Raw genomic sequence first — 27,076 nt, forward strand, 5'->3', positions numbered from 1 at the left:
CTCCTTCTCTCTTCTGCAGTGTCTATGTGTCTCAGTCTCTGACCTTCCACAAGGACCATGCAAGACTTCGCTCCCAGGTAAGTTCCCCTGCACCTGAGTCATGCTGCTCCATGTTGAGAGTCACATCTCAACATCATTCTCAGAATTTGAGGGGTAATGAGGTGCCTCTCCAGCAAAGCTCCTGGCTCTCATGTTTATCTTTTTAATGTAGAATAATTATGTTCAGTACAGTTGCTGCAGGCTCGGTTGAATTGGTGGTTTTTAATCTTTACGATTTTAAAAAACAAACATCAGTAATTGCTGGTTTAAGGTTGTACCCCTTGGCAATTACTTATTATTACTTACAAAAGCCATCTGCTATATGCAGTATTGGGTAGGTTTGTTATTTAAGAGAAGCTGGATAAAACTGCAGTCTTTATTTTTGCTTTGTCATTCTTGGCTTCAGCCACTGAGCCAGTGTGCAGTTGCAGGGTTCATATCCTCATCTTTTTCCAACATATAAAATATATTGTGCTGCTGACCAGCCTGTTAAATCTCTCTGAGGAGTCAGGGTGACTTCACAACCGGGAGATCAATAGCAGTAAAAGTGTAGCAGAGCAGAGGAGGGGCTAACAGCTCTGTGGGTAAAACACTTCTCCTCTGGTGCTTGCTCAGCACTTTCTTTGTGTCCACTGGTGGATATTACTTACATCTCTTTAAACGATGCTTTCCAAGTTTTTCAAAACAGATTTCCTGATATATGTTATTGGCGTGATGCATTACATTGAAAAAGAGTGCTTAAAAGCAGATGATGGTAACAGGCCTCTCCTATTAAAGCTGTCAATACTATTGTGTCTGCTAATTAGCAAACACAGTGGTGGTCTTTTGATGGATTTAGCATATGTTTAACCGTTGAACTTTACTCTGATCTGGTTAATACATTTTCTCATCTTAGTAGTTGTCCAAGGTAGTTTTATAATACGGACATCGGTATGGGATCTAGTCCCACTCCCACTTTGTACACCCGTTTAACCCTTACCAGGGCTGGAGATGGGGACAGAAAGCATATAAAGGAAGGATGGATGCTCCCATCCATCCTGGGACAGTATTACAAGGGGAAAGGTTTTGCAGATATTCAATAAATGAATATCCTTCAACATATGTTGCTTGATTGCTGATGTAAATTGCAATATATTCCCTTTTCCTGTGGGTGTCCTATTCGAATTCCGTTCTTTTATTTTGTGTCTTTTACAATACAAGTTGTGATTTGCAAAGACCAGCACATGACACTCCTGATCAATTGTTACATAAACACTGGCAGGTAAAAACTCCCCTAGTGGGAGAAAAACCTTAAACCAAAAGTGGCAAGAAAAACTCTCAAGAGGGAAGAAACCTTGATCAGGACCCGGTTCATAAGGGGGGACCCTCATGCTGAAGAGCAGCTGGGCAGAGCAGGAAAAGGGAGATCAGAACCGAGAGTGAAGAACAGAGAGAGGAGAGGCACAGACATATTGTCAAATGTACATAGTACAAAATATATTAGTAGTCTTTATCTGTTAGCTGGAGAACTAAGAGTTATATGTACATATTACTGATACATGGTTATTTGGTGTACTACAGAGACTACATAAGCAGACAGCAGACAATGGTCAGAGGGGGGGACTGCGGGTCTGGATGCAGCTCTGGAAGCTCTTCCCTGCAAACATGTACAGAAGAGAAAAAGAGGGGCAAACCAGCACAACAAACTACAAGACCAATGGAGAACAGTTATGGTGATGAGATACTTATAATTAATCACTGAGGGTTGATCTGAAGAAAGAAAAGAGAAAAAGAGGAGAGAAAAAGGGTAAAGGGCACAGCTCAGTGGATCATGGGGGACACCAACATATCTACGATGAAGCGAGCTGCTCTAGTCCTGTCCTGCAGCTGCAGCTATGACCACTGACCCTAACACACTAGAGTTTACACTAACTAGAGGTTTACTGAACACTAGAGGCTTTATTGAACAGAAATGTTTTACGTTAGGTTTTAAAGCTGGAGGTGGTGTCAACCCAGATTGGAAGTTGTTTCCTGATACGGTTCCTGATAGCAGAGGCCTGTCCTCAAGATGTACATGTGGATACTCTAGGAACTACAATTAAACCTGCACTTTAAAGGCAGAGACCTCTTTTAAGAACATAAGGTGTTATCAGGTCTTGCAAATAACAAGGAGCTCGGCTGTTTCATACGAAAGTTACAGAATGTTTAATGGAGGGAGGCTAACAGAAGAGAGACGGTCTCTCTTCTGTTAGCCTCCCTGTTAGCCTCCCTCCATTGCTGATTCCTGTCAGCACTTATGCTGCTGCAGTTAGAATCAGCTGGAGCATATTCAGAGAATTGCTTGGGCATCCTGCCTGTAATACATTACAGTAATCTAGCCAAGAAATTACAAACATGTGAAGTGTTATTTTAGCACCACTCTGGGAGAGGATGCTCTAATCTTTGTGATATTACAGAGATGAAAATATGTTGTGTTACAAACCTGATTGATATGCCGTGTAAATGACAAAACCAGGTCAATAATGACCCCAAGGTTTTTTGAAGGCCATTGCATCATCATCTGTTCCTAAGATGTTTGGGACCAACAACAATAACCTCTGTTTTATCAGAATTTGGGAGTAAACCGTTAGTGGACGTCCAGGTCTTAAAAACGGTTTTGTTTCATCTTCACTGATGCGTATCATCACAATAGCAATGAAAATCGAGGACATGGTTCTGGATCATGTTTCCCAAGGGCTGCATGTATAAACTGAACAAGATTGGCCCTAGCACTGAACCCTGTTGGACACCATAGCAGATCCTTCTCTATGTAGAAGAAACCTTAATAACATCAATGAAATGGAATCTGTCAGATAGATACTATATGATTAAAACCAACCAAGAGCTCTGCCTTTAATCCCAACAACCTGCTCTAAACTGTGCAGTAAAATGCTGTGATATATAGTATCAAAATCAGCATTCAGGTCTAGTATGGACACCAATCCATTATCTGAGGCTATAAGAATGTCATTAGTTACTCTAACCAGTGCTGTTTCTGTGCCATGATGTGTTCTGAACCCTGACTGTAAAACCTCAAACAGATCATTTGTATACAGGTGGTCACATAACTGCTTGTAACTACCTTTTCCCGAATTCTAGATATATAAATGGCAGATTGGAATTCATTCTATAATTTACTAGAATGTCTGGATTAAAAGAACATTACTGCCACTTCAAAATACGTGGCATATATCCTGATTTCAGGGATAGGTTGATCTGATCCATGATTGTCGTACCAATAAGAGAGAAAACCTTTTTGAGTAGTCGATTTGGGATGGGGTCCCACTGACATATGAATAATTTAGCATTATTGACGACTGAGGAACTCACTGAAGCTGAAGAAATGGCAACAGCTGCTGCTGAGTGGACCTGGTTGATTTCTTCACTATTTCTGATGATTTTACTGCTAAAGAAACATAAAGTCTTCACTACTAAGAGCTGCAGGAATGCATGGCTCAAAGTTGTGACTCTTTGACAGCCTGGCTACAGTGCTGAACAGAAAAAACCTGGGTTATTTAATTGTTTTCTATCAATTAGATGTATAAGCTGTTCTAGCATTGTGAAAGGCTTTTCTATATACTGTAAGACTATCTTTTCATGCATGATGAGAATCTACAGATTTACAAGAGTACCACTTTCTTTCCATTTTACACCCTTTTTGTTTCAGCATGCAAATTATACCAGGGAGTTAAGCTCCTATGATTAGACCCTCTTTCTCTACTGCTGAGTGCGGCATAACTGCAATAGTATTGACACGGAAATCAGTAGCTGCAGAGGTACAATTTGGGTCACAGTCTTCGATTGTTTCACTATACTCTATTGTAAGAAGATGAGAAGTGACAGCCTCCTTAAATTTATCGACAAGTGTTATTGGATAAACATCTTCTGAAATAATACCTTTACCATGCACTTTGATGTCGACTGTTAGATTCAAACCTTGTTCTAAATCCTGGTGAGACAGGAGGGATGTGTGTGTGTGTGTGTGTATACATATATATATATATATATATATATATATATATATATATATATATATATATATATATATATATATATATATATATATATATATATATATATATATATATACACAGGACTGTCTCAGAAAATTAGAATATTGTGATAAAGTTCTTTATTTTTTGTAATGCAATTAAAAAAAACAAAAATGTTTCTGGATTCATTACAAATCAACTGAAATATTGCAAGCCTTTTATTATTTTAATATGCTGATTATGGCTTACAGTTTAAGATTAAGATTCCCAGAATATTCTAAATCTTTTAGATAGGATATTTGAGTTTTCTTAAGCTGTAAGCCATGATCAGCAATATTATATATAATAAAAGGCTTGCAATATTTCAGTTGATTTGTAATGAGTCCAGAATGTATGACATTTCTGTGTTTGTAATTGCATTACAGAAAATCACAATATTAAAATTTTCTGAGACAGTCCTGTATATACACACATGTAAAGCTGTCAGTACTGTCAATACTTTATGTATGTATAGTTATGTATAATTCAATTCAATTCAATTTTAATTGAGAGACACAGAAAAATACCCGTGAGCGAGAAAAACCTTGAGCCAAACCTATTTATGAACGTTTTCTTGTTTCTTGTCCTATCACTCTGTCTGTTTCATTGACATTTACATATTTGTGGGCCCACAGGTTTTATGTGACTCCCGTCAAGGATGAAGAAGCAGAGTCTCAGAGGAAAGCAAAGTCCCGTCATGCCAGACAAACTCGCCGGTCAACACAGGTAAAAGCTAAATGGTTCTCAAAACTCGTTTTAATACACTGTGTTTGCCTTTTTACAGATGTGAAGCTGTGCTAATATTCTGCAGGGTGTGACTCTTACAGACCTGAAAGAGGCTCAGAAGACCTACAGCCTGTCTGGTCAGGACAGAGAGAATGAGGATGGAGACACTCATAAAGAAAGGTCCGATCTGAGGGGATGCTTTACAGAACACAAGGAGGACAAGACTGAAGTGGAAATGTCTGCAGAAACGCCCGATAACAATCTGAAATGGAGCAAAGTGGACAAGGTTCTCCAAAAAGATTTATTGAGATATCAAGTTTGGGTTTTCTCAACTTTAAATGAGTAATTTGTAACTTTGACTAATATTTGATATTCATTTTCATGGTCTGATTTTTTTCTTACTCATGCACAGGAGGGGAACCTTGAGCCACAGTTAGAAACCCTTGCTGAGGCTTCAAACCTGGCTTACTTTCCTCTGTCCGGAACATGTGGTTTGGCTTATAGCAACAGCTCCTGCAGAGGTAAGACATTTAGATTATGTTTTTGATGTTCTGTTGAACTTCACTGCAATTCCCCATGTTTTGGAGAGTCCAATGGACCATAGGGACATAGTGTTACAGCAATGTTATCTGTATAGATACATATAAACAGTTGCAACCAAAGGTTTACTAACTGCATATGGGGTCAAGGATCTTAATTTTGGAGACAAGTGCTGTTATCTGATTAGACTCTACATTTTAAGTGCTTGGACATAATGACACTTATTTTTGAAGAAAAAGCCTGAAGGCCTCACAACGCCTTTTCATCTGTGAAGTACAGGGGTGGCAGAATCATGCTGTGGGCCAAGTTTCCAAGAGGATACAGTATTATGAGGAGGTTGTGCGGGGCAACTAAAAACATTTTAGCCAAGTCAAACAGTTTGAAAGTCATTCTATCAAATACTCGCAATAACAAATGACCTAAAAACAGGAAAACAGGAAATCTCTCACATTACTCTGAGTTTTTACAAAACATGTGAGTATACCTGACTTCAGTGCAAAATATTTCCTTATCTTTTCTTTAAGAGATGGGAAAAAAGTTCATTTATCTTTTTTATTTTGTTTGTTTGTTTGTTTGTTTTTTGGACTGTATGTTGGTCTGTCTGTAAGTAGATATCCGGTTGCAACTGTAAATATATAGATATTGTCATTTATATTTTTACCCCAAACCTTCAACATGTTGATTATTTACTCTCAGTACACATTTCATGTTATGCTTCATTTATTATAAAGCTGTAACTTGATTGTGTTTTGGTAAACAGATAAAATGAGGGGCATCGTGTTGGAAACCAACTGTAATGTATTTTAATTAAACTACACATTTACAGATTATATATTGCTTGCCAAAATATCCCAGACAAACAAATCAATGGGCAAAGTCTTTAATTATCTGTTGTTATGGGGTTATTTGCTCGTCTTTTTCTTTACGATCCCCTGTGATCCAATATGATAAAACAATATTAAGTATATATATTTTCAACATATAAAGAATGCTGAAACCTCCAAATAGAAGCTTGTTTGGACCTCCAAGCCCCAAACGGAACATTAGACTTAAATTTGGTAATTCATAATAATAATAATGATGATGATAATAATAATAAAACCAGTCTAGAATAAGCGCTTGATTTTTATGCACAGTTGGTGAGAGATGGTGGAGGGATGAAAATCAAAACCTTGCTGAAGATGCAGCACAGCCGATCTTTTCTTCAAAGTACCAACAAAGACACGCCTGCTGTGACGCTGAAGACTCGAGCTTTGTCCCACAGGTAAGTGGAAAACTTTTGTTAGTTTTTAGTTTAGACATAGAGATGGACCTTGTCATACCACCAGGTGGAGCCAGACTACCATCAAATGTATCTTTTATGATTCATTTCTCCCAGAGGTGTTTACAGCTCACTACAAACTGTTAGTAATTACTTAGACGTCTCTCAAGAATGTGTATTGCTTATGTTTAGTCACAACATATATTTTACCTGTCATTATTGACCTGTTTTTGTATTTATACACACTTTAAACTGGTGTTAAATATTTCTCAAATCTCAAAGAGTAAGAGTGTTATTGTTCTGAATAAGTCGACATTCATTAGCACCATTGTTTCATGTTTCACGCCTTCTGTCTCTGGGTTGCCCCGAAGCAAAAAGTCTTCAAAGACAGCTCATGTCAGCTCTCTGATGCAATATTTTAACTTGCACTGCAATCATAGTTGTGAAACAAGTGTTTTTTTGAACTACAATGGTGGAGCAACAGTCCCACCCCCACCCACCTCCTGCTCCCTCCAAGTCACTTTGCTGCTTCTTCACATCACATGGCCGAGGTGTCTCAGCATTCCATACCATATTGGGGAAAACTGCTCTCCTCTGCTTGGTCTGAGCCATGGATTCAGAGGGATTGACTTTGTTTTCTCTCTTACCTTCATAACTACTGTTGTTCTCCCTCCACCTGCCTCCGACCCCGGAGCTCCTCACTGAAGCCTTTTACTCGGTGGAACGTTGCAATTCACTTCTGCTTGAGTGGAGTTTGTTTTTGCTATTTGGGGTTTTGAAGAGAAGATTAAAAATAGACCCCACAAAGAAAGATGTATCAAGAGTGCAGCCGATCATGGAGGCCTGATACGTGTGACACTGCATGAATGGAAAGCGGTTTTCCTCTGAGCTAACGCCAAGTCAGAGCTTCAGCTGTCCCACGTCCTGGAATCTGAAAGTGAGATCTGTTAGTAACATGAGAGCGCCACTGAGGGGACTAAATCTGTCTGTGATAATCATACAGAGCTGCAAAGGTTTTTATCAGAAGCATGACAGGCTGCCTTTTAGCAGAGCCAACCTCTGCATGACTCTGTGATGATCTGAACAGACTTCAACAACAGAGACCAAGACAACCAAGACAGCTTGATGGTGATGCCCACAACCTGTTTGCTTCGGGGCTCATGTCATCTCCTTGGATCACTATTCATTGTATTTTTCTTTTTTTTTTAAACACAAATTTGTTCATTTAAAGGAGCATGAGGCTCCTTTTAAGAAATGAGACTCTCTAGCGCCACCTTTCACCACGACGGCCGTCGGGGGTACTGCAGCCAACAGTGAAGCCGGCACGGGAGAACGGGGAGAACGTGCATGCAGCGTCATGTGACGTCACATCCACAGCCCAGCGCGGGAAATTCGGGACCGAATTGCAGCACATTTTGCAGCACACAGCCTGTTCAAGGCAAAGGAGAGATACACTAGAGGGCTCATTCTTTTGGGTTTGGAACGCTTCATCTGACATTATTACTAGAAAACTTAAAATGTATACAGATTTTTTTCATAAATCCTGCCACAATCCGGCCTCAAGCTCCTTTAATATCCCTCATAGAAACTCCTGAAAGCAAAGTTGGTGGGGGGGGCGGGGGCGACAGACTCGTATTACGGAAACGTCAGCAGCAGTGCTCGTGCAGCTCACTGCCACCGAGTTATTTTTATGAAGGTGATGCTCATATTGTCTACAGATGGTCTCTGTAGAAGAATGTGCATTAGTCATATACAGAACACGTGGTACAGAACTGGCAATTCATTTATGGAGAAAGGTGATTTTAAATCACATTATTTGCAAACATTTGTCAACCTTTTGATTTCAGATTGTGGAGGACCTCCCTTGTTCAGTCTTTTCAAAACTTTACTCCTCTTTAAACATTTTTTTAGTGGACCGGTTTGTGTGCTTTGATCTGTTGTCTTGTGGCATGACCCAGTTGGTCCAGAGTGCCAATAGGCTGTCATAGTTGTCCTGACATTTTACTGTAGACTTCAAATTGATTACAAATTTGTAATTCAGCGTAAGAATTCAAAGTTCATATTCCACTGAGCATCACAAGGTTTTCTTGCCTAGAAAGCAAAACAGCTCCAATTCATGACGTTACCACCACAATGTTCCCCGAAGGGACAAAGATCCCTTCATAGAATGCAGTTTCTCCTTGACGGTTGCCATGGACACCGTTGTCGATTGTACTTCCCTTTATTCCATTGTGACCTCATGGACTTTTACACACCTTGCTCTTGTGATTGACCACTGCTTGTAAAGTTGAAGTAGCACAAAGGACCCCCCCGCCCCCGCTCTTTTTTATGTGTCTGTGACCATGAAATGGCTTGTAAAATCATTGAATCTAAGGTCGGCATAAGAGACTGAAGAAAGGATTAAACATTGGGCCAGCTTTGGCCTGCTGAGGTTGATGGTGGCCCCAATCCACAGAGGAGAGGAGGGGAAGGAAGGAGAGGAAGGAAAGGGAAAAGGAAGAGGGAAAAAAGGAAAAAATAAGTATCAAGTATGGGGCGTTGACAGTGGGAGGAGGGGAAAGAAGAGAAGAGAAAGTTAAATACAAATCTAATGAGTAAGTAGAAAATCGCGTCTCGGCCAACCTGCGTATTGTTTCGCTTAATGTTTGGGATTTTTCTTGTTTTTCCCTTCTAGTGCTCTCTTTCACTTTTCCAGACTGTAGTCAGTGGGATGGACCCCTATCCATCCATCCATCCATCCATCCATCCATCCATCCATCCATCCATCCATCCATCCATCCATCCATCCATCCATCCATCCATCCATCCATCCATCCATCCACTTATTACTTTATGGTTATCGTTATTATTTTTTTCTCTCCCTCGCTCAAATCACATACATGTAAGCAAAAGTATTATATTATATATTTTTAGAATTTGTCAATCTTCAGATATTGAAAGTCAGCTGTCAACACTCAAAACACACCATCAACACATTCCTGTGTATGTCTTCATTTTTCATGTCCTACTACATCTTTCATCTTGTTTTGTCTTGTCATTGAAATTATTAAAAAAAAGAAGAAAGCAATTACAGCAGAGAAAATGCAAGAGTGACAGAGTATGAAAATGATTACATTTTGGAGCATGTCATAAAAGTGACCTAAGCTCCAAAATGAGTTCCTAGTTAATGTTACACTTTGGCGCTCTAGGGAAAGGAGACGCGTTATGAACCCAATCAAATTGGTAAGTCAGTTGATTACCGTAGTTAGAATCAGGAGTTTAGCCAGACACCAGAGCAAAGTGAGAGAAAAGTGACGTTGGATGCCACGAACACAAAATACAATGATTACAAGTTGAGTAAAAAGTATAACCAATGCTAAAGGAAACAAAATGAAATGCTTTCTACAGATTTACAAAATTACTATATCAAAAGCAGCACCCCAGCTCCTACAAAACTTAAAATCAATTAATTTAAGAAAGGTATAGTCTGAATTAATATGGTGTTGGCAAGACAAATCTGCTTACCCACAAATCTGAAAGGGTTTAAACTGCACAAAATACGAGATATAGTGTTTGTCCACAACAAACACTATAAGTTTATATATACATTTTTATATATATATATATATATATATATATATATATATATATATATATATATATATATATATATATATATATATATATATATATATATATATATATATATATATAATTTTAATTTTAATTTTTTTTATATATATATTTTACATTTTTTCGAATTTTTATCACCCAGTTCCTGAGTAACAATCCCTCTGCCAACCCCGGGAGGCCCTGCACTGAGCTCAAGCCTCCTTCTTGCCTGAGGAGTTTGCAGGCCCTTCTCTTCACCCAACAGGGCGGGGCTTCCCTGGCCTGACGTAGGCGTGGAAGATCTTTCCACGTTATTCCAGCCAGATCCCCTCGGCCTCCCGGGCTGGCCAGAGGAGGCAGTGCACAGCCCAGGGTTGCTGCATGTTTTTGTGAGGGTAGGTTGCATTAGGGAACACGGGGAGTCATGCAAACTCCACACAGAAAGGTGCCAACCCTACCCAGGGGTCTGGGTGCTGAGGACGTGAGGAATGAAACACACCCTCAACACCCACAGCCAGAATTGAACCTGTGAGCTGTGAGGCGGCTGCACAAGTTATACGTTTAGTAAACTGTCCTAAGCAAATGCTCAATAAGGTCAAAATGATAAAATCACTCTAAAAGACAGAGCAGCACAGACAAGAGTGTGGCGAGCTGGAGGTACAGCTGCACAAACAGGGAGGCCTGTTGTGATGTCTGAAGAGATGCAGACAGGGACAGACAGGTTGAAGGTGCTGCTGCTCCAGTGCTGTCGTCAAGGGAACACAGAGTATAATGTACATACACAACTTTAACAGAAAAAAGAGGCACCATCACAGATTACAAGAGTTAGGAAGGCTTGCCACATTAACAACTATGACTTTGAACTGTGATCTCTTTTAATGCAGTTCATTTATGTTTGATGGATGAATGAACATCCCATCAACTCTAGAGGTACATTTTAAATGAAAATTAAAGCTGCAAGCAGCGATGAACGGGCCCTCGCACTCATGGCCACCGCCCCCATAAGCATATCAGAAATAACACCACCCACGACTTCCTATGTCAAACCATTCAAAAGATATAGCAGAAAAAAGGGACAACCAATCAGAAGAAGGGGCGGGGCTAATTCAGGCCAATGAAGGTCAAGGACTCCATACAGAATCTGATGACACCACCCACGACTCTCTATGTCAAACCATTCCAAAGTTATAGCAGAAAATCGGGACAACCAATCAGAAGAAGGGGCGGGGCTAATTAAGGCCAACGAAGCTTAAGGACTCATTACAGATTCCCATGACACCACCCACGACTTCCTATGTCAAACCATTCAAAAGTTATAGCAGAAAAAAGGGACAACCAATCAGAAGAAAGGGCGGGGCTAATTCAGGCCAATGAAGGTCAAGGACTCCATAAAGAATCTGATGACCCCACCCACGACTCCCTATGTCAAACCATTCCAAAGTTATAGCAGGAAATCGGGACAACCAATCAGAAGAAGGGGCGGGGCTAATTAAAGCCAACTAAGCTTAAGGACTCATTACAGAGTCCCATGACACCACCCACGACTTTCTATGTTAAACCATTCCAAAGTTATAGCAGAAAATCGGGACAACCAATCAGAAGAAGGGGCGGGGCTAATTAAGGCCAACGAAGCTTAAGAACTCAGTACAAAGTCCCACGACACCACCCACGACTTCCTACGTCAAACCATTAAAAAGTTATAGCAGAAAAAAGGGACAACCAATCAGAAGAAGAGGCGGGGCTAATTCTGGCCAATGAAGGTCAAGGACTCCATAAAGAATCTGATGACACCACCCACGACTCTCTATGTCAAACCATTCCAATGTTATAGCAGGAAATCGGGACAACCAATCAGAAGAAGGGGCGGGGCTAATTAAGGCCAACGAAGCTTAAGGACTCATTACAGAGTCCCATGACACCACCCACGACTTCCTATGTCAAACCATTCAAAAGTTATGGCAGATAAAAGTATTCTAGGGGGCGCTGTTGAGCCGTTAGGCCACGCCCATTAATGCAAACCATGAAATATCAAATTTATCGCCAAGTCTGGCTTGCATGCAAAATTTGGTGACTTTTGGAGAACTATCAAATATGGACCAATCACATGAAGGGGGGGCGCGCCTTTTGGCGTCTAGCGTCGCCACGGTAATACTTTTGAAAGAGAAAAGTAATGCGTGGTGTCGCAGGATGTAGACGCACATTTTGATGTATAACACACCTGGGTGCACGTTACGGTTCGGGCTGAATTAACTGCCGAAGGAATGGCATAAATTTCGCCAAAATGACACAATTTATTCAAAATGGCCGACTTCCTGTTCGGTTTCGGCCATGGCGCCAAGAGACTTTTCTTTTAGTTGTGACATGATACAGGTGTGTAGCGATTTTCGTGCATGTACGTCAAACCGTATTGTGGGGCTTGAGGCACAAAGTTTTCCGGGGGGCGCTGTTGAGCCATTTTGCCACGCCCATTAATGCAAACCATGAAAGATCAAATTTATCGCCAGGCCTGGCTTGCATGCCAAATTTGGTGCCTTTTGGGGAACTATCAAATATGGACCAATCAGATGAAGGGGGGGTCCGCTTGTTGGCATCTAGCGTCGCCACGGTAACACTTTTGAAAGAGAAAAGTAATGCGTGTAGTCGCAGGATGGAGACGCACATTTTGATGTATAACACATCTGGGTTCACGATACGGTTCGGGCTGAATTAACTCTCGAAGGAATGGCATATATTGCTCCAAAATTACGCAATTAATTCAGAATGTTCAAAATGGCCGAGTTCCTGTTCGGTTGCGGCCATGGCGCCAAGAGACTTTTCTTTTAGTTGCGACATGATACAGGAGTGTACCAATTTTCGTTCATGTACGTCAAACCGTATTATGGGGCTTGAGGCGCAAAGTTTTTTCTGTCTGAACCAACCAGATGAAGGGTGGCCGCGCTTTTTGGTGTCTAGCATCGCCACGGTAACGCTTTTGAAAGAGAAAAGTAATGCGTGTAGTCGCAGGATGGAGACGCACATTTTGATGTATAACACACTTGGGTGCACGTTACGGTTCGGGCTGAATTAACTTTCGAAGGAATGGCATAAATTTCGCCAAAATGACACAACTAATTCAAAATGGCCGACTTCCTGTTCGGTTTCGGGCATGACGCCAAGAGACTTTTCTTTCAGGTGCGCCATGATACAGGTGTGTACCGATTTTCGTGCGTGTACGACATACCGCATTCTGGGGCTTGAGGCACAAAGTTTTCAAGGGGGCGCTGTTGAGCCATTTTGCCACGCCCATTAATGCAAACCATTAAATATCAAATTTTTCGCCAGGCCTGACTTGCATGCAAAATTTGGTGACTTTTTGGGCACGTTTAGGGGGGCAAAAAGGCCCTCCTTTCGTCAGAAGAAAAAGAAAGAAAGAAAGAAAGAAAAAATTCCTACAGATACAATAGGGCCTTCGCACTGAAGGTGCTCGGGCCCTAATGAAACTCTAAGGGATGGAAATTTTCTAGGTAATTCAAATACATAAATCCTTCAGATTGGACTTGGACCCTTTTGGCAGTGCTAAAAGTGCTATTTCTGCCACTTTAATAATGGTCTTAAATTTGGTCATTAGTGCTCATTTTGCCTGACTACTGATTGATTCAAGAGCCTTTTTCAGGCTAATAAGAATCAGAAACACTTTTTCATCCTCATAAATATAACTTTTTAAAGCCAGCTAATAAGAATCAGAAACACTTTTTCATCCTCATAAATGTAACTTTTTAAAGCCAGCTAATAAGAATCAGAAACACTTTTTCATCCTCATGAATATAACTTTTTAAAGCAGTACATACATAACAAGACTTTGGTGAATATCTGTTTTGCCACTGAAAATGGTTTAATTCACACCAGAAATATAGAAAATCTTCAACTGTTCAGCAGCTTACTCATCTTTTGGAATTAACATGGTCATAAAATCATGCAAACATGGGTCATCTACCATAAATGTTACATAAAATAATTTAGGAGGCAAAGCTGTCAGCACAAACCTCTCCAGAAATGAGAGTAGTGGTACAGTAGACGCTGCTGCGTGAAGGTTTTATGTTGATGGGAGTCCAGAAACCCTCCCATTTTTCCTGTTTTTCCTCCTTTTGTGTCTCTGTTCTATCACTCCTATCTCCTTGGCCTGAGGAGGGATGACGGACTTTAGGAACAGCCAAGTGCTGCAAACCTCGCTATAAAAGGAAGGTCACGATGAGAAGGCTCAACTAAACTATGGGAGGAAAACTGGGGCATTTTCCATGATGGTTTAAATAGCACAATTTCATACCAAGGAAAATATGCATGCTTGGTTTTCTTGCCAATAATTATGTGAAGTAATTGCTACCATTTTTTTTTCTGTATGATGACGGTGCAGTCAGTTTTGGCAAATTCATGTCTTCTGTATTTTTTATTTTGTCTATATATATATATATATATATATATATATATATATATATATATATATATATATATATATTTACATTTTAATCTAGTAACAGAGGGCTGTGTGTGTGTGTTTGTTTGCATGGGTGAGTAAATGTGTTGCCTTCACCAGCCCTCTTGACAGTTGACAATATGCTAGACAGTAGAGAAAAAGAAAAAAAATCTGCCTCAGAGGACTAAGATCAAAGATGGTGGGACAGAAAAAACAACAAAACAAAAAAAAAAAAGACAACAAAACAAAACAGTGATGAGTTCAGTTTGGTGACTGTGTGTTGTGCTGTAGTGCATGTGAATGAGCGTGTAACGTGTTGGGTTGGAGTAAATATCAGTAAGTAAATATCATTTTATATGAATGATCTGGCTGGAGCATGGGGGGGGGGCATTCTGTATATATATATATATATATATATATATATATATATATATATATATATATATATATATATATACATATATACAGATAGCCTATACAGTGGGTACGGAAAGTATTCAGACCCCTTTAAATGTTTCCCTGTTTGTTTCATTGTTGCCATTTCCTAAAATCAAAAAAGCTAATTTTATTTCTCATTAATGTACACTCAGCACCCATCTGGACAGAAAAAAACTGAAATGTAGAAACGTTTGCAAATTTATTACAAAAGAAAAACTGAAATATCACATGGTAAGTATTCAGACCCTTTGCTCAGTATTGAGTAGAAACACCATTTTCAGCGAGTACAGCCATGAGTCTTCTTGGGAATTAATCAACAGGGTCACTCCTGGATTTGGGGATCCTCTGCCATACTTCCTTGCAGATCCTCTCCAGTTCTGTCAGATTGGATAGTGAATGTTGTTGGACAGTCATTTTCAAATCTCTCCAGAGCAGCTCAGTTGGGTTTAGGTCAGGGTTCTGGATGGGCCAGTCAAGAATGGTCCCAGAGTTGTTCCGAAGCCACTCCTTTGTTATTTTAGCTGTGTGCTTAGGGTCATTGTCTTGTTGGAAGGTGAACCTTCGACCCAGTCTGAGGTCCTGCCCTGTCTGAGGTTTTATGCCAGGATATCTCTGTACTTGGCTGCATTCATCTTTCCTTCAATTGCAACCAGTCGTCCAGTCCCTGCTGCTGAATCCCCCCCCCCCATAGCATGATCTTACCGCCACCATGTTTTACTGTTGGGATTGTATTGGGCAGGTGATGAGCAGTGCCTGCTTTTCTCCACACATACCGCTTAGAATTAAGGCCAAAAAGTTCAGTCTTGGTCTAATCAGACCAGTGAAACTTATCTCTCATATTCTGGGAGTCATTAATGTGTTTTTTGGAAAACTCTATGCAGGCTTTCATATGTCTTGCACTGAGGAAAGGCATCCATCTGGCCGCTCTGCCATAAAGCCCCGACTGGTTGAGGGCTGCAGTGATATTCATTCTCCCATCTCCCTACTGCATTTCTGGAGCTCAGCCACAGTGATCTTCTTTACCTCTTACCAAGGCTCTTCTCCCACGATTGCTAACTTTGTCTAGATGGCCAGGTCTAGGAAGAGTTCTGGTCGTCCCAAACTTCTTCCATTTAAGGATTATGGAGGCCACTGTGCTCTTAGGAACCTTGAGTGCTGCAGACAGTCTTTTGTAACCTTGGCCAGATCTGTGCCTTGCCACAATTCTGTCTCTGAGCTCCTTGGGGAGATCCTTCGACCTCGATTCTCATTTGCTCTGACATGCACCGTGAGCTTATATAGACAGGTGTGTGCCTTTCCTTATCAAGTCCAATCAGTTTAATTAAACCCATCTGGCTCCAATGAAAGAGCAGAACCGTCTCAAGGAGGATCAGAAGAAATGGACAGCATGTCAGTTAATGTGAGTGTCACAGCAAAGGGTCTGATGATGACCATGTGATATTTCAGGTTTTCTTTTTTAATAAATTTGCAAATATTTCTACAATTCTGTTTTTTTTCTGTCCATATAGGTTGCTGAGTTAATGAGAAATAAAATTAACTTTTTTTATTTTAGCAAATGGCTGCAGTGAAACAAAGAGGGAAAAATTTAAAGGGGTCTGAATACTTTCCGTACCCACTGTATATACATACATATACGCAAATATATATATATATATATATATATATATATATATACTCACACACACACATGCACAAAAAGAGTCATAGGAATAATATAGTTATGGTAATTCTAAAAATAACAATGGTGGTTATTATCATCATTGGATACTGCAACCAACATCCTCATCATATCAGACCGTCCCAGGTCGCAACGGCTATGACTGTAGTCCCCAACCGGTGGGGAGGGGGGGGGAGCCCAGGATGAACCCAATAACCCTGTGTCCTCTTACTGCAGTGGTAAAGTGACAGTGGGTGTGCAGGGTTTTGTTTACACCAAGTAAGCAAGCAAGTGATCACCAAGTAATCAAACATGAACACAGCTACTTTCAAGTAGCAGCTTTGTCGATACACATTTCTATTGCAACTTTCCTCAAGAGTTAGTCAAAAGTGTCCCATGATGAGCCAAATCTTTTCCAACCTACAAAAAAAAAAAACATGAAGATACACGTTACTGCTGCATTTTGGATGGACCAATACAACAAATACAGCAACTTGCAAAGTTAAACTCTACACAAATGTGTTAAATTTTTTTTGCAAGTATGGTCAAATTAGCCTACTGTCAGGTTTGGCTTACAGCAATTCAAGTGAAACTGGCTAGTTGAGTCTCAGCTCAGAAGAATCTCACTGTCTGACATACTAATTATTGTATATTAAACGCACAAAAAGTAAGAAGTTGTGCAGTGGTGTGGATATCTGTAGTATGAAGAAACAAAGTAGTATATCAGATAGTTCAGTGGTCTTCAGCCTCTTGTCTTTATGCAAAGCTATGCTAAGCTAACTGGCTTCTAATTGTAGCAATCAGTAGTTTGTACTAATCCAGTGTCAACTAAATGCAAAAAAAAAAAGTCATTTCTGACTTTACCACTGAATATGAAATCCCACAAGTGATGTCACGGATGGGTTGCCCAGTAATTAGGGCCCGAACACTGACAGCGCGAAGGCCCTATTGTATCTGTAGGAATTTTTTTTCTCGTTTTTGTTTTTCTCGTTTTCTTTTTTCTTCCGATGAAATGAGGGCCTTTTTGCCCCTATAAACGTGCCCCAAAAGTCACCAAATTTTGCACGCAAGCCAGGAAAAAATTGATATTTAATGGTTTGCATTAATGGACGTGGCCTAATGGCTCAACAGCGCTCCCTAGAAAACTTTGTGCCTCAAGCCCCACAATACGGTTTGACGTACATGCACGAAAATCGGTACACACCTGTATCATGTCGCAACTTAAAGAAAAGTCTCTTGGCACCATGGCCGAAACCGAACAGGAAGTCGGCCATTTTGAACATTTTGAATTAATTGTGTAATTTTGGCGCAATTTATGCCATTTCTTCGGCCACTTCTTCGCCCGAACCGTAATGTGCACCCAGGTGTGTTATACATCAAAATGTGCGTCTTGATCCTGCGACCATGCGCTTTACTTTTCTCAGTCAAAAGCGTTACCGTGGCGACAATAAACGCCAAAAAGCGCGCCCCCCCTTCATCTGGTCGGTCCATATTTGATAAGTTCCTACTTTCTGCCATAACTTTTGAATGGTTTGACATAAAGAGTCGTGGGTGGTGTCATCGGACTTAGTTTTGAGTCCTTGACCTTTATTGGTGAAAATTGCATGCGCGAGGACCCGTTCATCGCTGCTTGCAGCTTTAATTTCAGTTTATAGTTGAAACTGAACCGGGTTTGTCTAAACAGATATGTCACAAAAGTAGCATTTATTCACTCCATGCAACACTTTGGACCCCATAGTTGTTGCTGGCTGCTGAGCAGTTTCCTCCCCCCTGTTGAGCTCTGAGAAACACACTCTGCTGTGTCTCCCCTCTCTTCCTCGGCCTTGTGGACCATCTTCCTTATCCCTTTTCACATCAGTGGACATTTTTAGCCCTCAGCTTTGAATGTGTCCACAGCAGAGCCTTTGGCGGGCTGCCACGCAGAGCTGCCAAGGCTGCAGAGAGCAGAGAGGAGCAGAAAGGACTGAGCAAGGGACTGGATCTGGATCTGGCTGCTGGGGTGGAAGAGAAGGAGCGGGAGGCTGACCAAACAGTGCAGCACTAAACAGAGGGAGGGAGGTGGCGGAGAAAACAAACTTCGCTTTTTGCAACTCTTTTTTTTCATGAAGGAAGTTCATTGCTGACAAGTGGGAGATAGTTTGGGATCCGCGCCCCTCTTCTCTCGCTTCTTGTTTTTTATTAAGGCTGATTTATGGTTCCGCCTTACACCGACGCAGAGCTACGCCGTAGGTTACGCCGTACCTTACGGCGTAGCCTCTGCGTCGATTTAACGCGGAACCATAAATCAGGCTTTAGCGCGGTTGCTGTTAAAAGAAGGCGTGCCCCCGCAGACGCGAGCACCTGTTGTTGCAGAGGATTCCCCGACAGCGCAGGCATGGAGGCGTGCGTCAACGCTGCCTGAGGGAGCTGCGGCTCTGGTGGGTGTTGGTGGTGTTGGTGGTGTTGGTGGGGGTGTTATCTGACCGGGACCCGCAGCAGGAGCGACCCGCCGACCCGCTGGTCTCCGCCGCAGACATGTCCTCGTACCTCCCGCGCAGCAAGGACCTGGGCAGGACCAGGAAGACCCTGACGGATTCCCCTCCGTCCTCTCCGTCCTACACTGACAAAAACTTCAGAGTAAGCTTCTTCTCTAAAACAACAGAGCTTTACAGTTTAAAACTGTGTGCCACATTTACACTGATACAAATATTGTGCTTGATCTACTTAAAACAAATAAGTCAACTTTTTGCATGAGATTATGTAGATCAAGAAAGACTAGTCTTTGTATAAAATACTTATTTTTTTGTATGTAAATAATTCATTTTGCAAGTACAGTCAACTTAATTGTGTTAAATTTACTTTATTTACCGAAATTAAGTTGACTTTACTTGCAAAAATTTGGTTTGACTTTATTTGCAAATGAATTTTGTACATACTAAAAATCAAGTAGTTTATACAAAGACTAGTCTTTCTTGATCTACATAAAAATCTCATGCGAAAAGGTTGCCTTAATAAAGCATGTTTCATCTAAACGTTGGTCAGTCTGCCCAGTAGATTAAAATTGTTAAAGGAAAGGTAAATACAACAAGATCGTTGCTTGTTGTTTGTGTGTAAATGAAAAGATTGCCTGGGATTACACAAATACTGCTTGTTTTTGAACAAATGCAGGTTAAATTCAAAACTAGATGCATTCATGTAAAGCAACAAACAAACAAAGACTTATTTTTTTCAGTGTATTAGTGTCTGTGTGGGTACATTATATGCATTATTAAGTGAACATGCAAACTTTCTGCCATGTCACCTCTTAAATCTAAGGGTTCATTTCTTTTTGTTGCATGAACTAAACGTATTTAAGTTTTGTTCAGCTAATCAGGCGAAAATAATTTAAGATATAACTTGGAAGTTGCAAGGCAAACCCACAATGTAATGAATCAATGCACTCAACAACAATGGAAATGAATATTTTGAGGACTTGTTGACTAATCAGCCACTCATTTATTGAACTGTGAAAGAGAGACATGTTTTTGTTCTGAGTCTGGCTGTATTTTCTGGAAAATAGACTCGGATTGAAGCAATCCTTGTGTAATTTCCTGTTATTTTTTCTTTCTTTCTAAGTGCGCTGTTCTCTGGGGTCTAGTTTGACTGGTGTGTTCGTGTCAGTGCGTCAAACTGAGCTGCACTCTATGTGACAGGCACACTTTAAAGGGAAAGAATGGAAAGGAAAAAGAAATGACACAACATGATTCACTCAGCTCAGAGACATGTACAATACTGTACATGTCATGCAACTCTGCAGACACGCTCATGGTTGCACCCTTGCCAGCAATGACTGCTTTCTGCGCAGGTTGGGGTTTTCCAGTGGATTCTGATCCTTTTTAAAAGAAGTGTCAGCCTATGTCTGCTATATCTGCGGTGAAACTTGTGCATTAATTTTCCATGATGTCAGTGAGCCCTGAACTGGCAAGTTTTGCTGGGAGAGAAAATGCATTGCAGAAGGGGGTGGGATCCGGTAGATACAGTATTTGTGGCACATGCTACGATGTTTTGATGAAAGCCTGGTCCTCCTTAGCAAAAATCCAATGTGTTACAGCTGTGAGCAGCAGGAAGACAAATAAACAGGAATGCATTTGCATGACTGGCTTTGCATAGCAGTGATAAGCATGTGTATCTCAAGTACTGCATCCAATGAGAAGTTTGAGGTTATGTTTGCATTGTTTGCCTCAGTTCCCCTGCATTTCAGAAAGGGAATGTTGTGCTTGCAATAAAAAAAGCATTCACAAGCTTCAAAAACTGAAACAAAAATAGTTGAACCTGTGAGTTCAGTTGTGTACGAGTTGCTGAGCAAACAGACTAATTCAAAGAGAAATCAGAATGGAGGAAAAAATAAATAAACTGACATTTGAATCAAAATGAAGCTTTGCATGTTTTGAGCTCCTTTAAGAGGGAACGGCTGAAGTGAGTGAAAGTGGAACAAAGATCTTTTATGGTTGTGTAGCAGCAACGGTTCCACTGGTGGGAGTAGAAGTGGAAGGTGTGTGACTGTGTCCATCTCAGATTTTCCATCTTCAGTCACCCGGTCAGCAGCAGGAGAGTCATGGGACAGAAGGAAAACTTGGCTGATCTGAACATGATCATTTATTCATTTAGCAGCTTGTCTGTGTGTGATGTAGGTCCTGACAGTTTCCTTTAGTTATGCATATAATTACAAACAGTTTCCCCCAGTGTGAATCCCTCATGTTGACCATCTTCTCCTCCATCGGCTCTGCCTCACATTGTTTGCAGAGCAACATTTGCCACCTCTTGGTCCCTCCGGCATTCCTAACAAGGGAACCAAATATGCGCTGCCAGCATCAGTAAGGACAATTTCACTTATGGTTTATTTTCTGGCTCCAGTTCAGTAAAGACGAAAACCGGCTCCTATCATCCCTGCAGGGCCCAATCAAGACTTCACTTGAATTAGGTTTAAGAAAATGTATTCGAGTAATTTCCTAATCCTTTAGTGTGAAATTGGTTTGCACACAGGAAAAGAGTTTCCAAGCCTTCAAGCAGACTTCATGACAATTTATTCACACAAGCAGGGAACCAATCAACCCTGCTGATTAATGGATGAGTTCCACGTCTGATCGAGGAATCTCCCCGCTGTTACACAGAGATCGGAGAGGCCGAGAGCTCCTCTCAGCTCCTTCCTTGGCTCTATTTCATCTGAGGTTATGGAGGTCTGATTTTTCCTGGATAGCTCTGTTGAAGCACATGACCACATAAGGACAGGCTGCGCCAGCTCAGTTATGTAAACACTTGCTGCAGAATAGCTGCTATGACGCTGCATGAAATCTCCCCCCCAGCTCACCAAATGTGAATACGGATAACAATAACGCAGCATTTTGCCCTAAATTGTTCTCATTAAGCACTTTCTTGTGTTGCAGAGAACATCTGCCTTTTGTCTCCGACACAAGATGTTCATGACAAAGCATTTCCAAAAACGGGGTGTTTAATTTGTTCTTCCCCCGGCAGGAGGGGAAACTCAAAATCTTTCTTTTTTAGCAGATCTGCCAGAAGTTACATGAGTCGTGCTAATTCGTTGCAGGGACAGCTCTGAGGTAATATAATTTCCAACAAAGACTTGTGTAATCTTGTGTAGAACAGAGTGTAATCCCAGCAAGGACCTCAGCAGGCATGAGTGGCCCCCTCGGAGCGCAGACATGCCAGGGCAGTTTGATATCAGCCTGTTGTCTGAGGTCGGGCCGCGGCCTGTCATACTTGACATCTGATGTCACGATGTCATGTGTATGCTGCAGGCATTTGCGCGGCTGCAGCCGCCCTCTCCGGGAGCTTACCGGGCCTGAGCAGGCTTGACCTGCGTGAACCTCATTAGAGCCGTGCTGAATTATGTCTCACTTCTGCACACACTTCTTTAGGCTCTGACAGTGCCGTAATAATTGAAGTAGAAATTGAGTTTTGTTCCCTTTTGTCTCCAAATGGAAAATAGTTCCTTTCCTCGTCTTTGTTTGTTCCAGTCAGACAGCTAAATCTGGATATAAGCACAATAGAAAAAGCTGGGCTGTTCTCGGGCTCTGGTACTGACTGATCAAACTAATGTGGCCCATTTTCTTTTTCATTCCAGCATGAAAGACTTTCAAGGTAAGGGTTTTAACTTTCTTTTTTTCTACCCGTCTTGCAGACTTGAAAGGAAAAAGACAATCTAAAGACTGCATTGTGCACTGAGTGTGAGCCACGTTGCCTTTTAGATACGACTCCAGCGGAGAGAGCGCCACAGAGAGAGCTCTGGGCCGCACCAGCTCCTACACCCGCAGGGAGACCAGGCTGGCTGCTCTGAACAGACAGGAGCAGGACTCCACTGCCAAAGACTATAAGAAGGTGGAGTACTAACCCAGTTCTCACTTCAAACAACCACGGTCTCTTGTGGCTGGATACGGTCCGATTGCTGCAGATTTATAGATGGCAGGTCTCTCTTTTTTTTTCTTTTCTGAAGTAATGTGACTCAAGAAATCACGAGTCTCTATCTGACTAAAGTGTGTTATCAGAAGCTGTAAAGCCAATAATTGTACCTGCATCAAGGATATGTTTAGCTAAACTGACAGGAACTAATAATACTCCTACAGCAGTGCCAAACATCAGTTAGGTGAAAGCCATCTTTTTTTTTTCCAGTTTACTCCAACATTACAGCAATAATAAAACCCTTGCTGCACAATAGTGGTAACTGAACATTTAAACAAAGAAACATCACTCAAAGATTATTTAAACTCTGTTTTATTGAAAATGTTACAAAGACATATGATCAAATGTTTGAGAAACAAACATGGGTAAAAAAAAAAAAAGAAAAGAGATGTAGAAATAATACTGTTGTTGTCTTTGGTCCCAAGATCATATACGTTAGAATGAAGGAAAGCAGAAAACTGTCCTTTCGTCTGAAATATCTTATATTTGTTTATTTTAACTAATTGCCTCTGCATCCTCTGCATGTCATAAGAGATGGACATTACAATACAATTCAGAAGCCAGGTCTGTGATTGTGTGGGGGCCTTTGTGCACGTGGCAGGAATACTTCTACATGTGCACACACTTATCTTACATTCACTGCTTCTTGGTATTATTGAAGACATGACATTCGTACGGTCAGCATAAATACAGTTGTACGTGTAAAGTTTGTGACCTCATGGAATTAAGTGGTATACATTTACCATGAAATGGGATGTTTATCAAAGTCAGAAAACTGACAACACACACACCTCTTTTATTTTCTCAAGCCTTTATTGAACATACTACGGTACTTATTCTTTCACATTATTGGAAGAAAAGTGCACAAAGACTAATTACATAAATGGGAGCTAATTGGAGTCAGTAGTTTGAAGATCTGGAGTCCAATCGGTGAGTCTGGAGGTGAGGTTTGGAGCCACTTTGGTAGATTTTAAAAGGCACTAAAACATTTTGAATACTGGATTACTGCATCTGCAAAAGGAAGATCTCAGAAAACACAGAATTAAGAATAGCTGACCTGTGTACGACTGGGAAGGGACACAAAGAAACCTCAAAGAGTTCAGGTGTCCATCGGTCCACAGTTGAACACACTGTCTGAAAATGGGGACGGTTTAGTTCTGTGGGTACTTTTCCTAGAAGTGGACGCCCAACCAAGACGACTCTGAAAGCACAGCACAGAATCCTCAGTGAGGTAAAGAAGAACCCGCAAGTACGGTAACAGATAGAGGCTTGAAGAAGCACTGGAACTTTATTAGTCTGCAATATGTTAGTCTTTCAACAGTCAAGTTCTTCATGGCAAAACACCATGGAGACAGCTGTTGCGCTACAAAAAACCCACAAAAAATAAACGTCTGACCTGAAGTTTGTCTTAACATCAGAACATCCATCCAACATTGAAGTATGGTGGAGTGATTTGGGCATGCTTTGCTGCCTCAGCACCCGGACCACTTGTCATCGTAGAGGAGAAAAAGGCTTTCCTACGGAAGATATCCTGCAGAATAATAAGCCTTAGTGTCGATTGGTGATGCAGCCAGAAAAAGACTTAAGTGGAATAAAACAACCCCAGAATGGCTTTAGGAGAAGCAACTGTGCCTTTTTGGAGTGGGCCAGTCAGAGCCCAGACCTCAACACCACAAAGATGTTTTACAAATCTGTCTGAACTGTAGTTTAAACAAAAAAAATGTTTAGAAATTCCTCATGATTGTTGAGCACGTTGGATCCAGAGCTACCAGAACTATGACTGCTGCCAAAAGAGGCTCAACCAGTGGATATAATTCCAAGGGTCTACTTTCTTTATCCTTCAGCCCGCAAGTGTTCAATGGAGGTTTCAGTGAAGATATGATCAATTATAGTTGTATGTATGTTCTTAGCTCAAACATATTGTTTGTCACTTATTGTGATTTGAATAAAGAAGCATGTGAATTTAATTTTGATCAAAGTCCGAAGGATTTGAGGCATCACAAGAAGACTCCACAGAAGATGTTCAAACACTCTCCATCCTCTCGTTTTTCAGATGTATGCAGAAGCTTTGCAGGAGAATGAAAGGCTCAAGTCCAGGTTGCAGGACAGCAAACAAGAGTTGGTCAAGATTCGCTCCCAGCTGGATAAAGTCACGCAGGTATCTGAGCTGCAGACAACTGGGAGATTACAGCAACTGAATGTTAACTATAATGAATCAAAGTTACAGCTTTTTACAGCTTTTTACTTGCTCAGATCAAAATCAATACAATTCTGTAGACATTCTTCCACAGTAACATCACCACTTTAACTCTACAGAGGCATGAAAGGATATCAGAAAGATCCACAGTTCTTGAATCAGAGAAAAGGGTAAGTGGATTTTAACCGCTTGACATTTGCTGCTGCTCCATCGAGATGGACGGACTTCCATACATGTTTGTGGTTGCGTTCTCCTGCAGTTTGTTGTTTCTTCTCCATCTACAGGAAAAACAAGCTCTCGAGAAAAGAGTGACGGACATGGAGGGCGAATTAAAGGTCAGTCCATGCAGAAATAAGTAGCGTGTTCCCACCTTGGGATCAAGTGGCATTTCTTTGTCTCGGACACAAGCTGTGCTTCAATTATCTCCCTGTTTTCCCCCAACGTTAACAATCCTCTAAAGTACACACCTCCACCGAGCCTGTCTGAAGTGTTTTTCCCAGAGAAAAGAGCACACGTAACACCTGCCAGGTCTGCGGTCCTGCAGGTGGGACGGGAGTGAAGGGGAGGGAAGTTAGTCCCAGCGTTCTGCTGGGCCGCTTTCTGCCCGGCTGCAGAGGAGCTTGCGCTGCTGCTCCCCTGATCCCCTCATCCCACTGTTGGGGTGAACATTGTGACCTAGTTCCAGCTGAATACCGATGCCCGTCCAAGAGTAAAAGACCTGTTTTTGTGAGACATTCCTACGCTGCTCTGTGTGTGTCCTGCCTCTCAGAGAAGCACAACTCCAGAAAGCTTTTCAGGCCTGAGTAGGCAGACTCTGCAGTGAATGTGCCAGTAACTGGAAAGTGCACATGGACATTAGAAGTTCATAGTTGGGACTTTTAAAAAGCTGCAGAAAAATATAACCTCAAGGTTAAGGTAAAGAATATAAAGAATGCACAGGGAATATTTTAGCCGACAGTTGATGTTTGACTCCCGTGTTGTCATGGTTCCCCCAGCAGGATACCCCACTGCGGTTTCGCTGTGGGTACCAGCCCTGAGAGCTTGCTGTCTCGGGGCAGAGGGGGGGATGGTGAGTGGTCACTACGATGCAGAGAGAGTGATTGACACCTGCCTGTCACCTCACACGTTTCTGTCCTGCCAGAGACTGGTGCATGTTTGCACGCGTGGACCTTTTTTTCCAAAAGTACAAATGTCTCACTGTGTCCTAGCTCGTCCAGCCTTCGTCTGTAGCCGTGAGGGCCCGACTCGCACCTCCCTCTCACCAAGTCACTTCTTTATAATGAGCAAGCTGCAGATTTTCCACAAAGGGGAACTGTTCTGCAATCATCCGCAACTCCTAACCCAGGGGTCGGCAACCCGGGGCTCTAGAGCCGCATGCAGCTCTTTAGCGCCGCCCTAGTGGCTCCCTGGAGCTTTTTCAAATTTTTAAAACCTTTTTTCTTCTTTTTTTTCCTTTTTTTTCTCTCTTTTTTCCTTTTTTTCTCTTTTTTTTTCTTCTTTTTTCTTCCTTTTTCCTTTCCTTTTTAATTTCGACATTTTGACTTTTTTCACAAAATTCTGACTTTCCTTGACATTTCGACTTTGTTCTCAAAATTTTGACTTTTTTTTTAATTTTATTTATTTATTTATTTATTTATTTATTTATGTATTTATTTGCACAATGACAACAGTAAATCTTTTATCATACAAGGAC

General features: G+C 41.2%; 2 protein-coding genes across 5 annotated transcripts in view; both read left to right on the forward strand.

Annotated features, from left to right (window-relative positions):
* On the forward strand, positions 1-18,795 carry LOC133456209 (protein phosphatase 1 regulatory subunit 12A-like). The gene is made up of 6 exons (XM_061734657.1): positions 1-77; positions 4,724-4,814; positions 4,900-5,100; positions 5,227-5,335; positions 6,491-6,618; positions 18,610-18,795. The coding sequence occupies exons 1-6, from the start codon at positions 58-60 to the stop codon at positions 18,793-18,795; spliced, it is 735 nt and encodes a 244-aa protein (XP_061590641.1). The 5' UTR covers positions 1-57.
* Positions 18,622-27,076, forward strand: part of LOC133456834 (protein phosphatase 1 regulatory subunit 12B-like) — a 14,203-nt gene continuing 5,748 nt past the window's right edge. The window contains exons 1-7 of one of the 4 annotated variants that reach the window (XM_061735461.1): positions 18,679-19,367; positions 22,852-22,868; positions 22,976-23,105; positions 25,240-25,344; positions 25,503-25,553; positions 25,668-25,718; positions 26,382-26,452. In XM_061735461.1, coding sequence (XP_061591445.1) covers positions 19,266-19,367; positions 22,852-22,868; positions 22,976-23,105; positions 25,240-25,344; positions 25,503-25,553; positions 25,668-25,718; positions 26,382-26,420 — 495 coding nt within the window. In that variant the 5' untranslated portion in view covers positions 18,679-19,265 and the 3' untranslated portion in view covers positions 26,421-26,452. Of the gene's footprint in view, positions 19,368-22,851; positions 22,869-22,975; positions 23,106-25,239; positions 25,345-25,502; positions 25,554-25,667; positions 25,719-26,378; positions 26,453-27,076 lie in introns of all 4 variants that reach the window. The other 3 variants (XM_061735460.1, XM_061735458.1, XM_061735459.1) reach the window with 3 other exon arrangements.

The sequence above is a fragment of the Cololabis saira genome, chromosome 12, assembly GCF_033807715.1.
Source record: "Cololabis saira isolate AMF1-May2022 chromosome 12, fColSai1.1, whole genome shotgun sequence".
In the NCBI taxonomy this organism is placed as follows: Eukaryota; Metazoa; Chordata; class Actinopteri; order Beloniformes; family Belonidae; genus Cololabis; species Cololabis saira.

Coding starts and splice junctions, on each gene's coding strand:
- LOC133456209 (XM_061734657.1), top strand. CDS start 58: ATGCAAGACTTCGCTCCCAG. Junction 5,101..5,226: donor AATGGAGCAAAGTGGACAAG/GTTCTCCAAAAA, acceptor ACTCATGCACAG/GAGGGGAACCTTGAGCCACA. Junction 6,619..18,609: donor ACTCGAGCTTTGTCCCACAG/GTAAGTGGAAAA, acceptor TTTTCACATCAG/TGGACATTTTTAGCCCTCAG.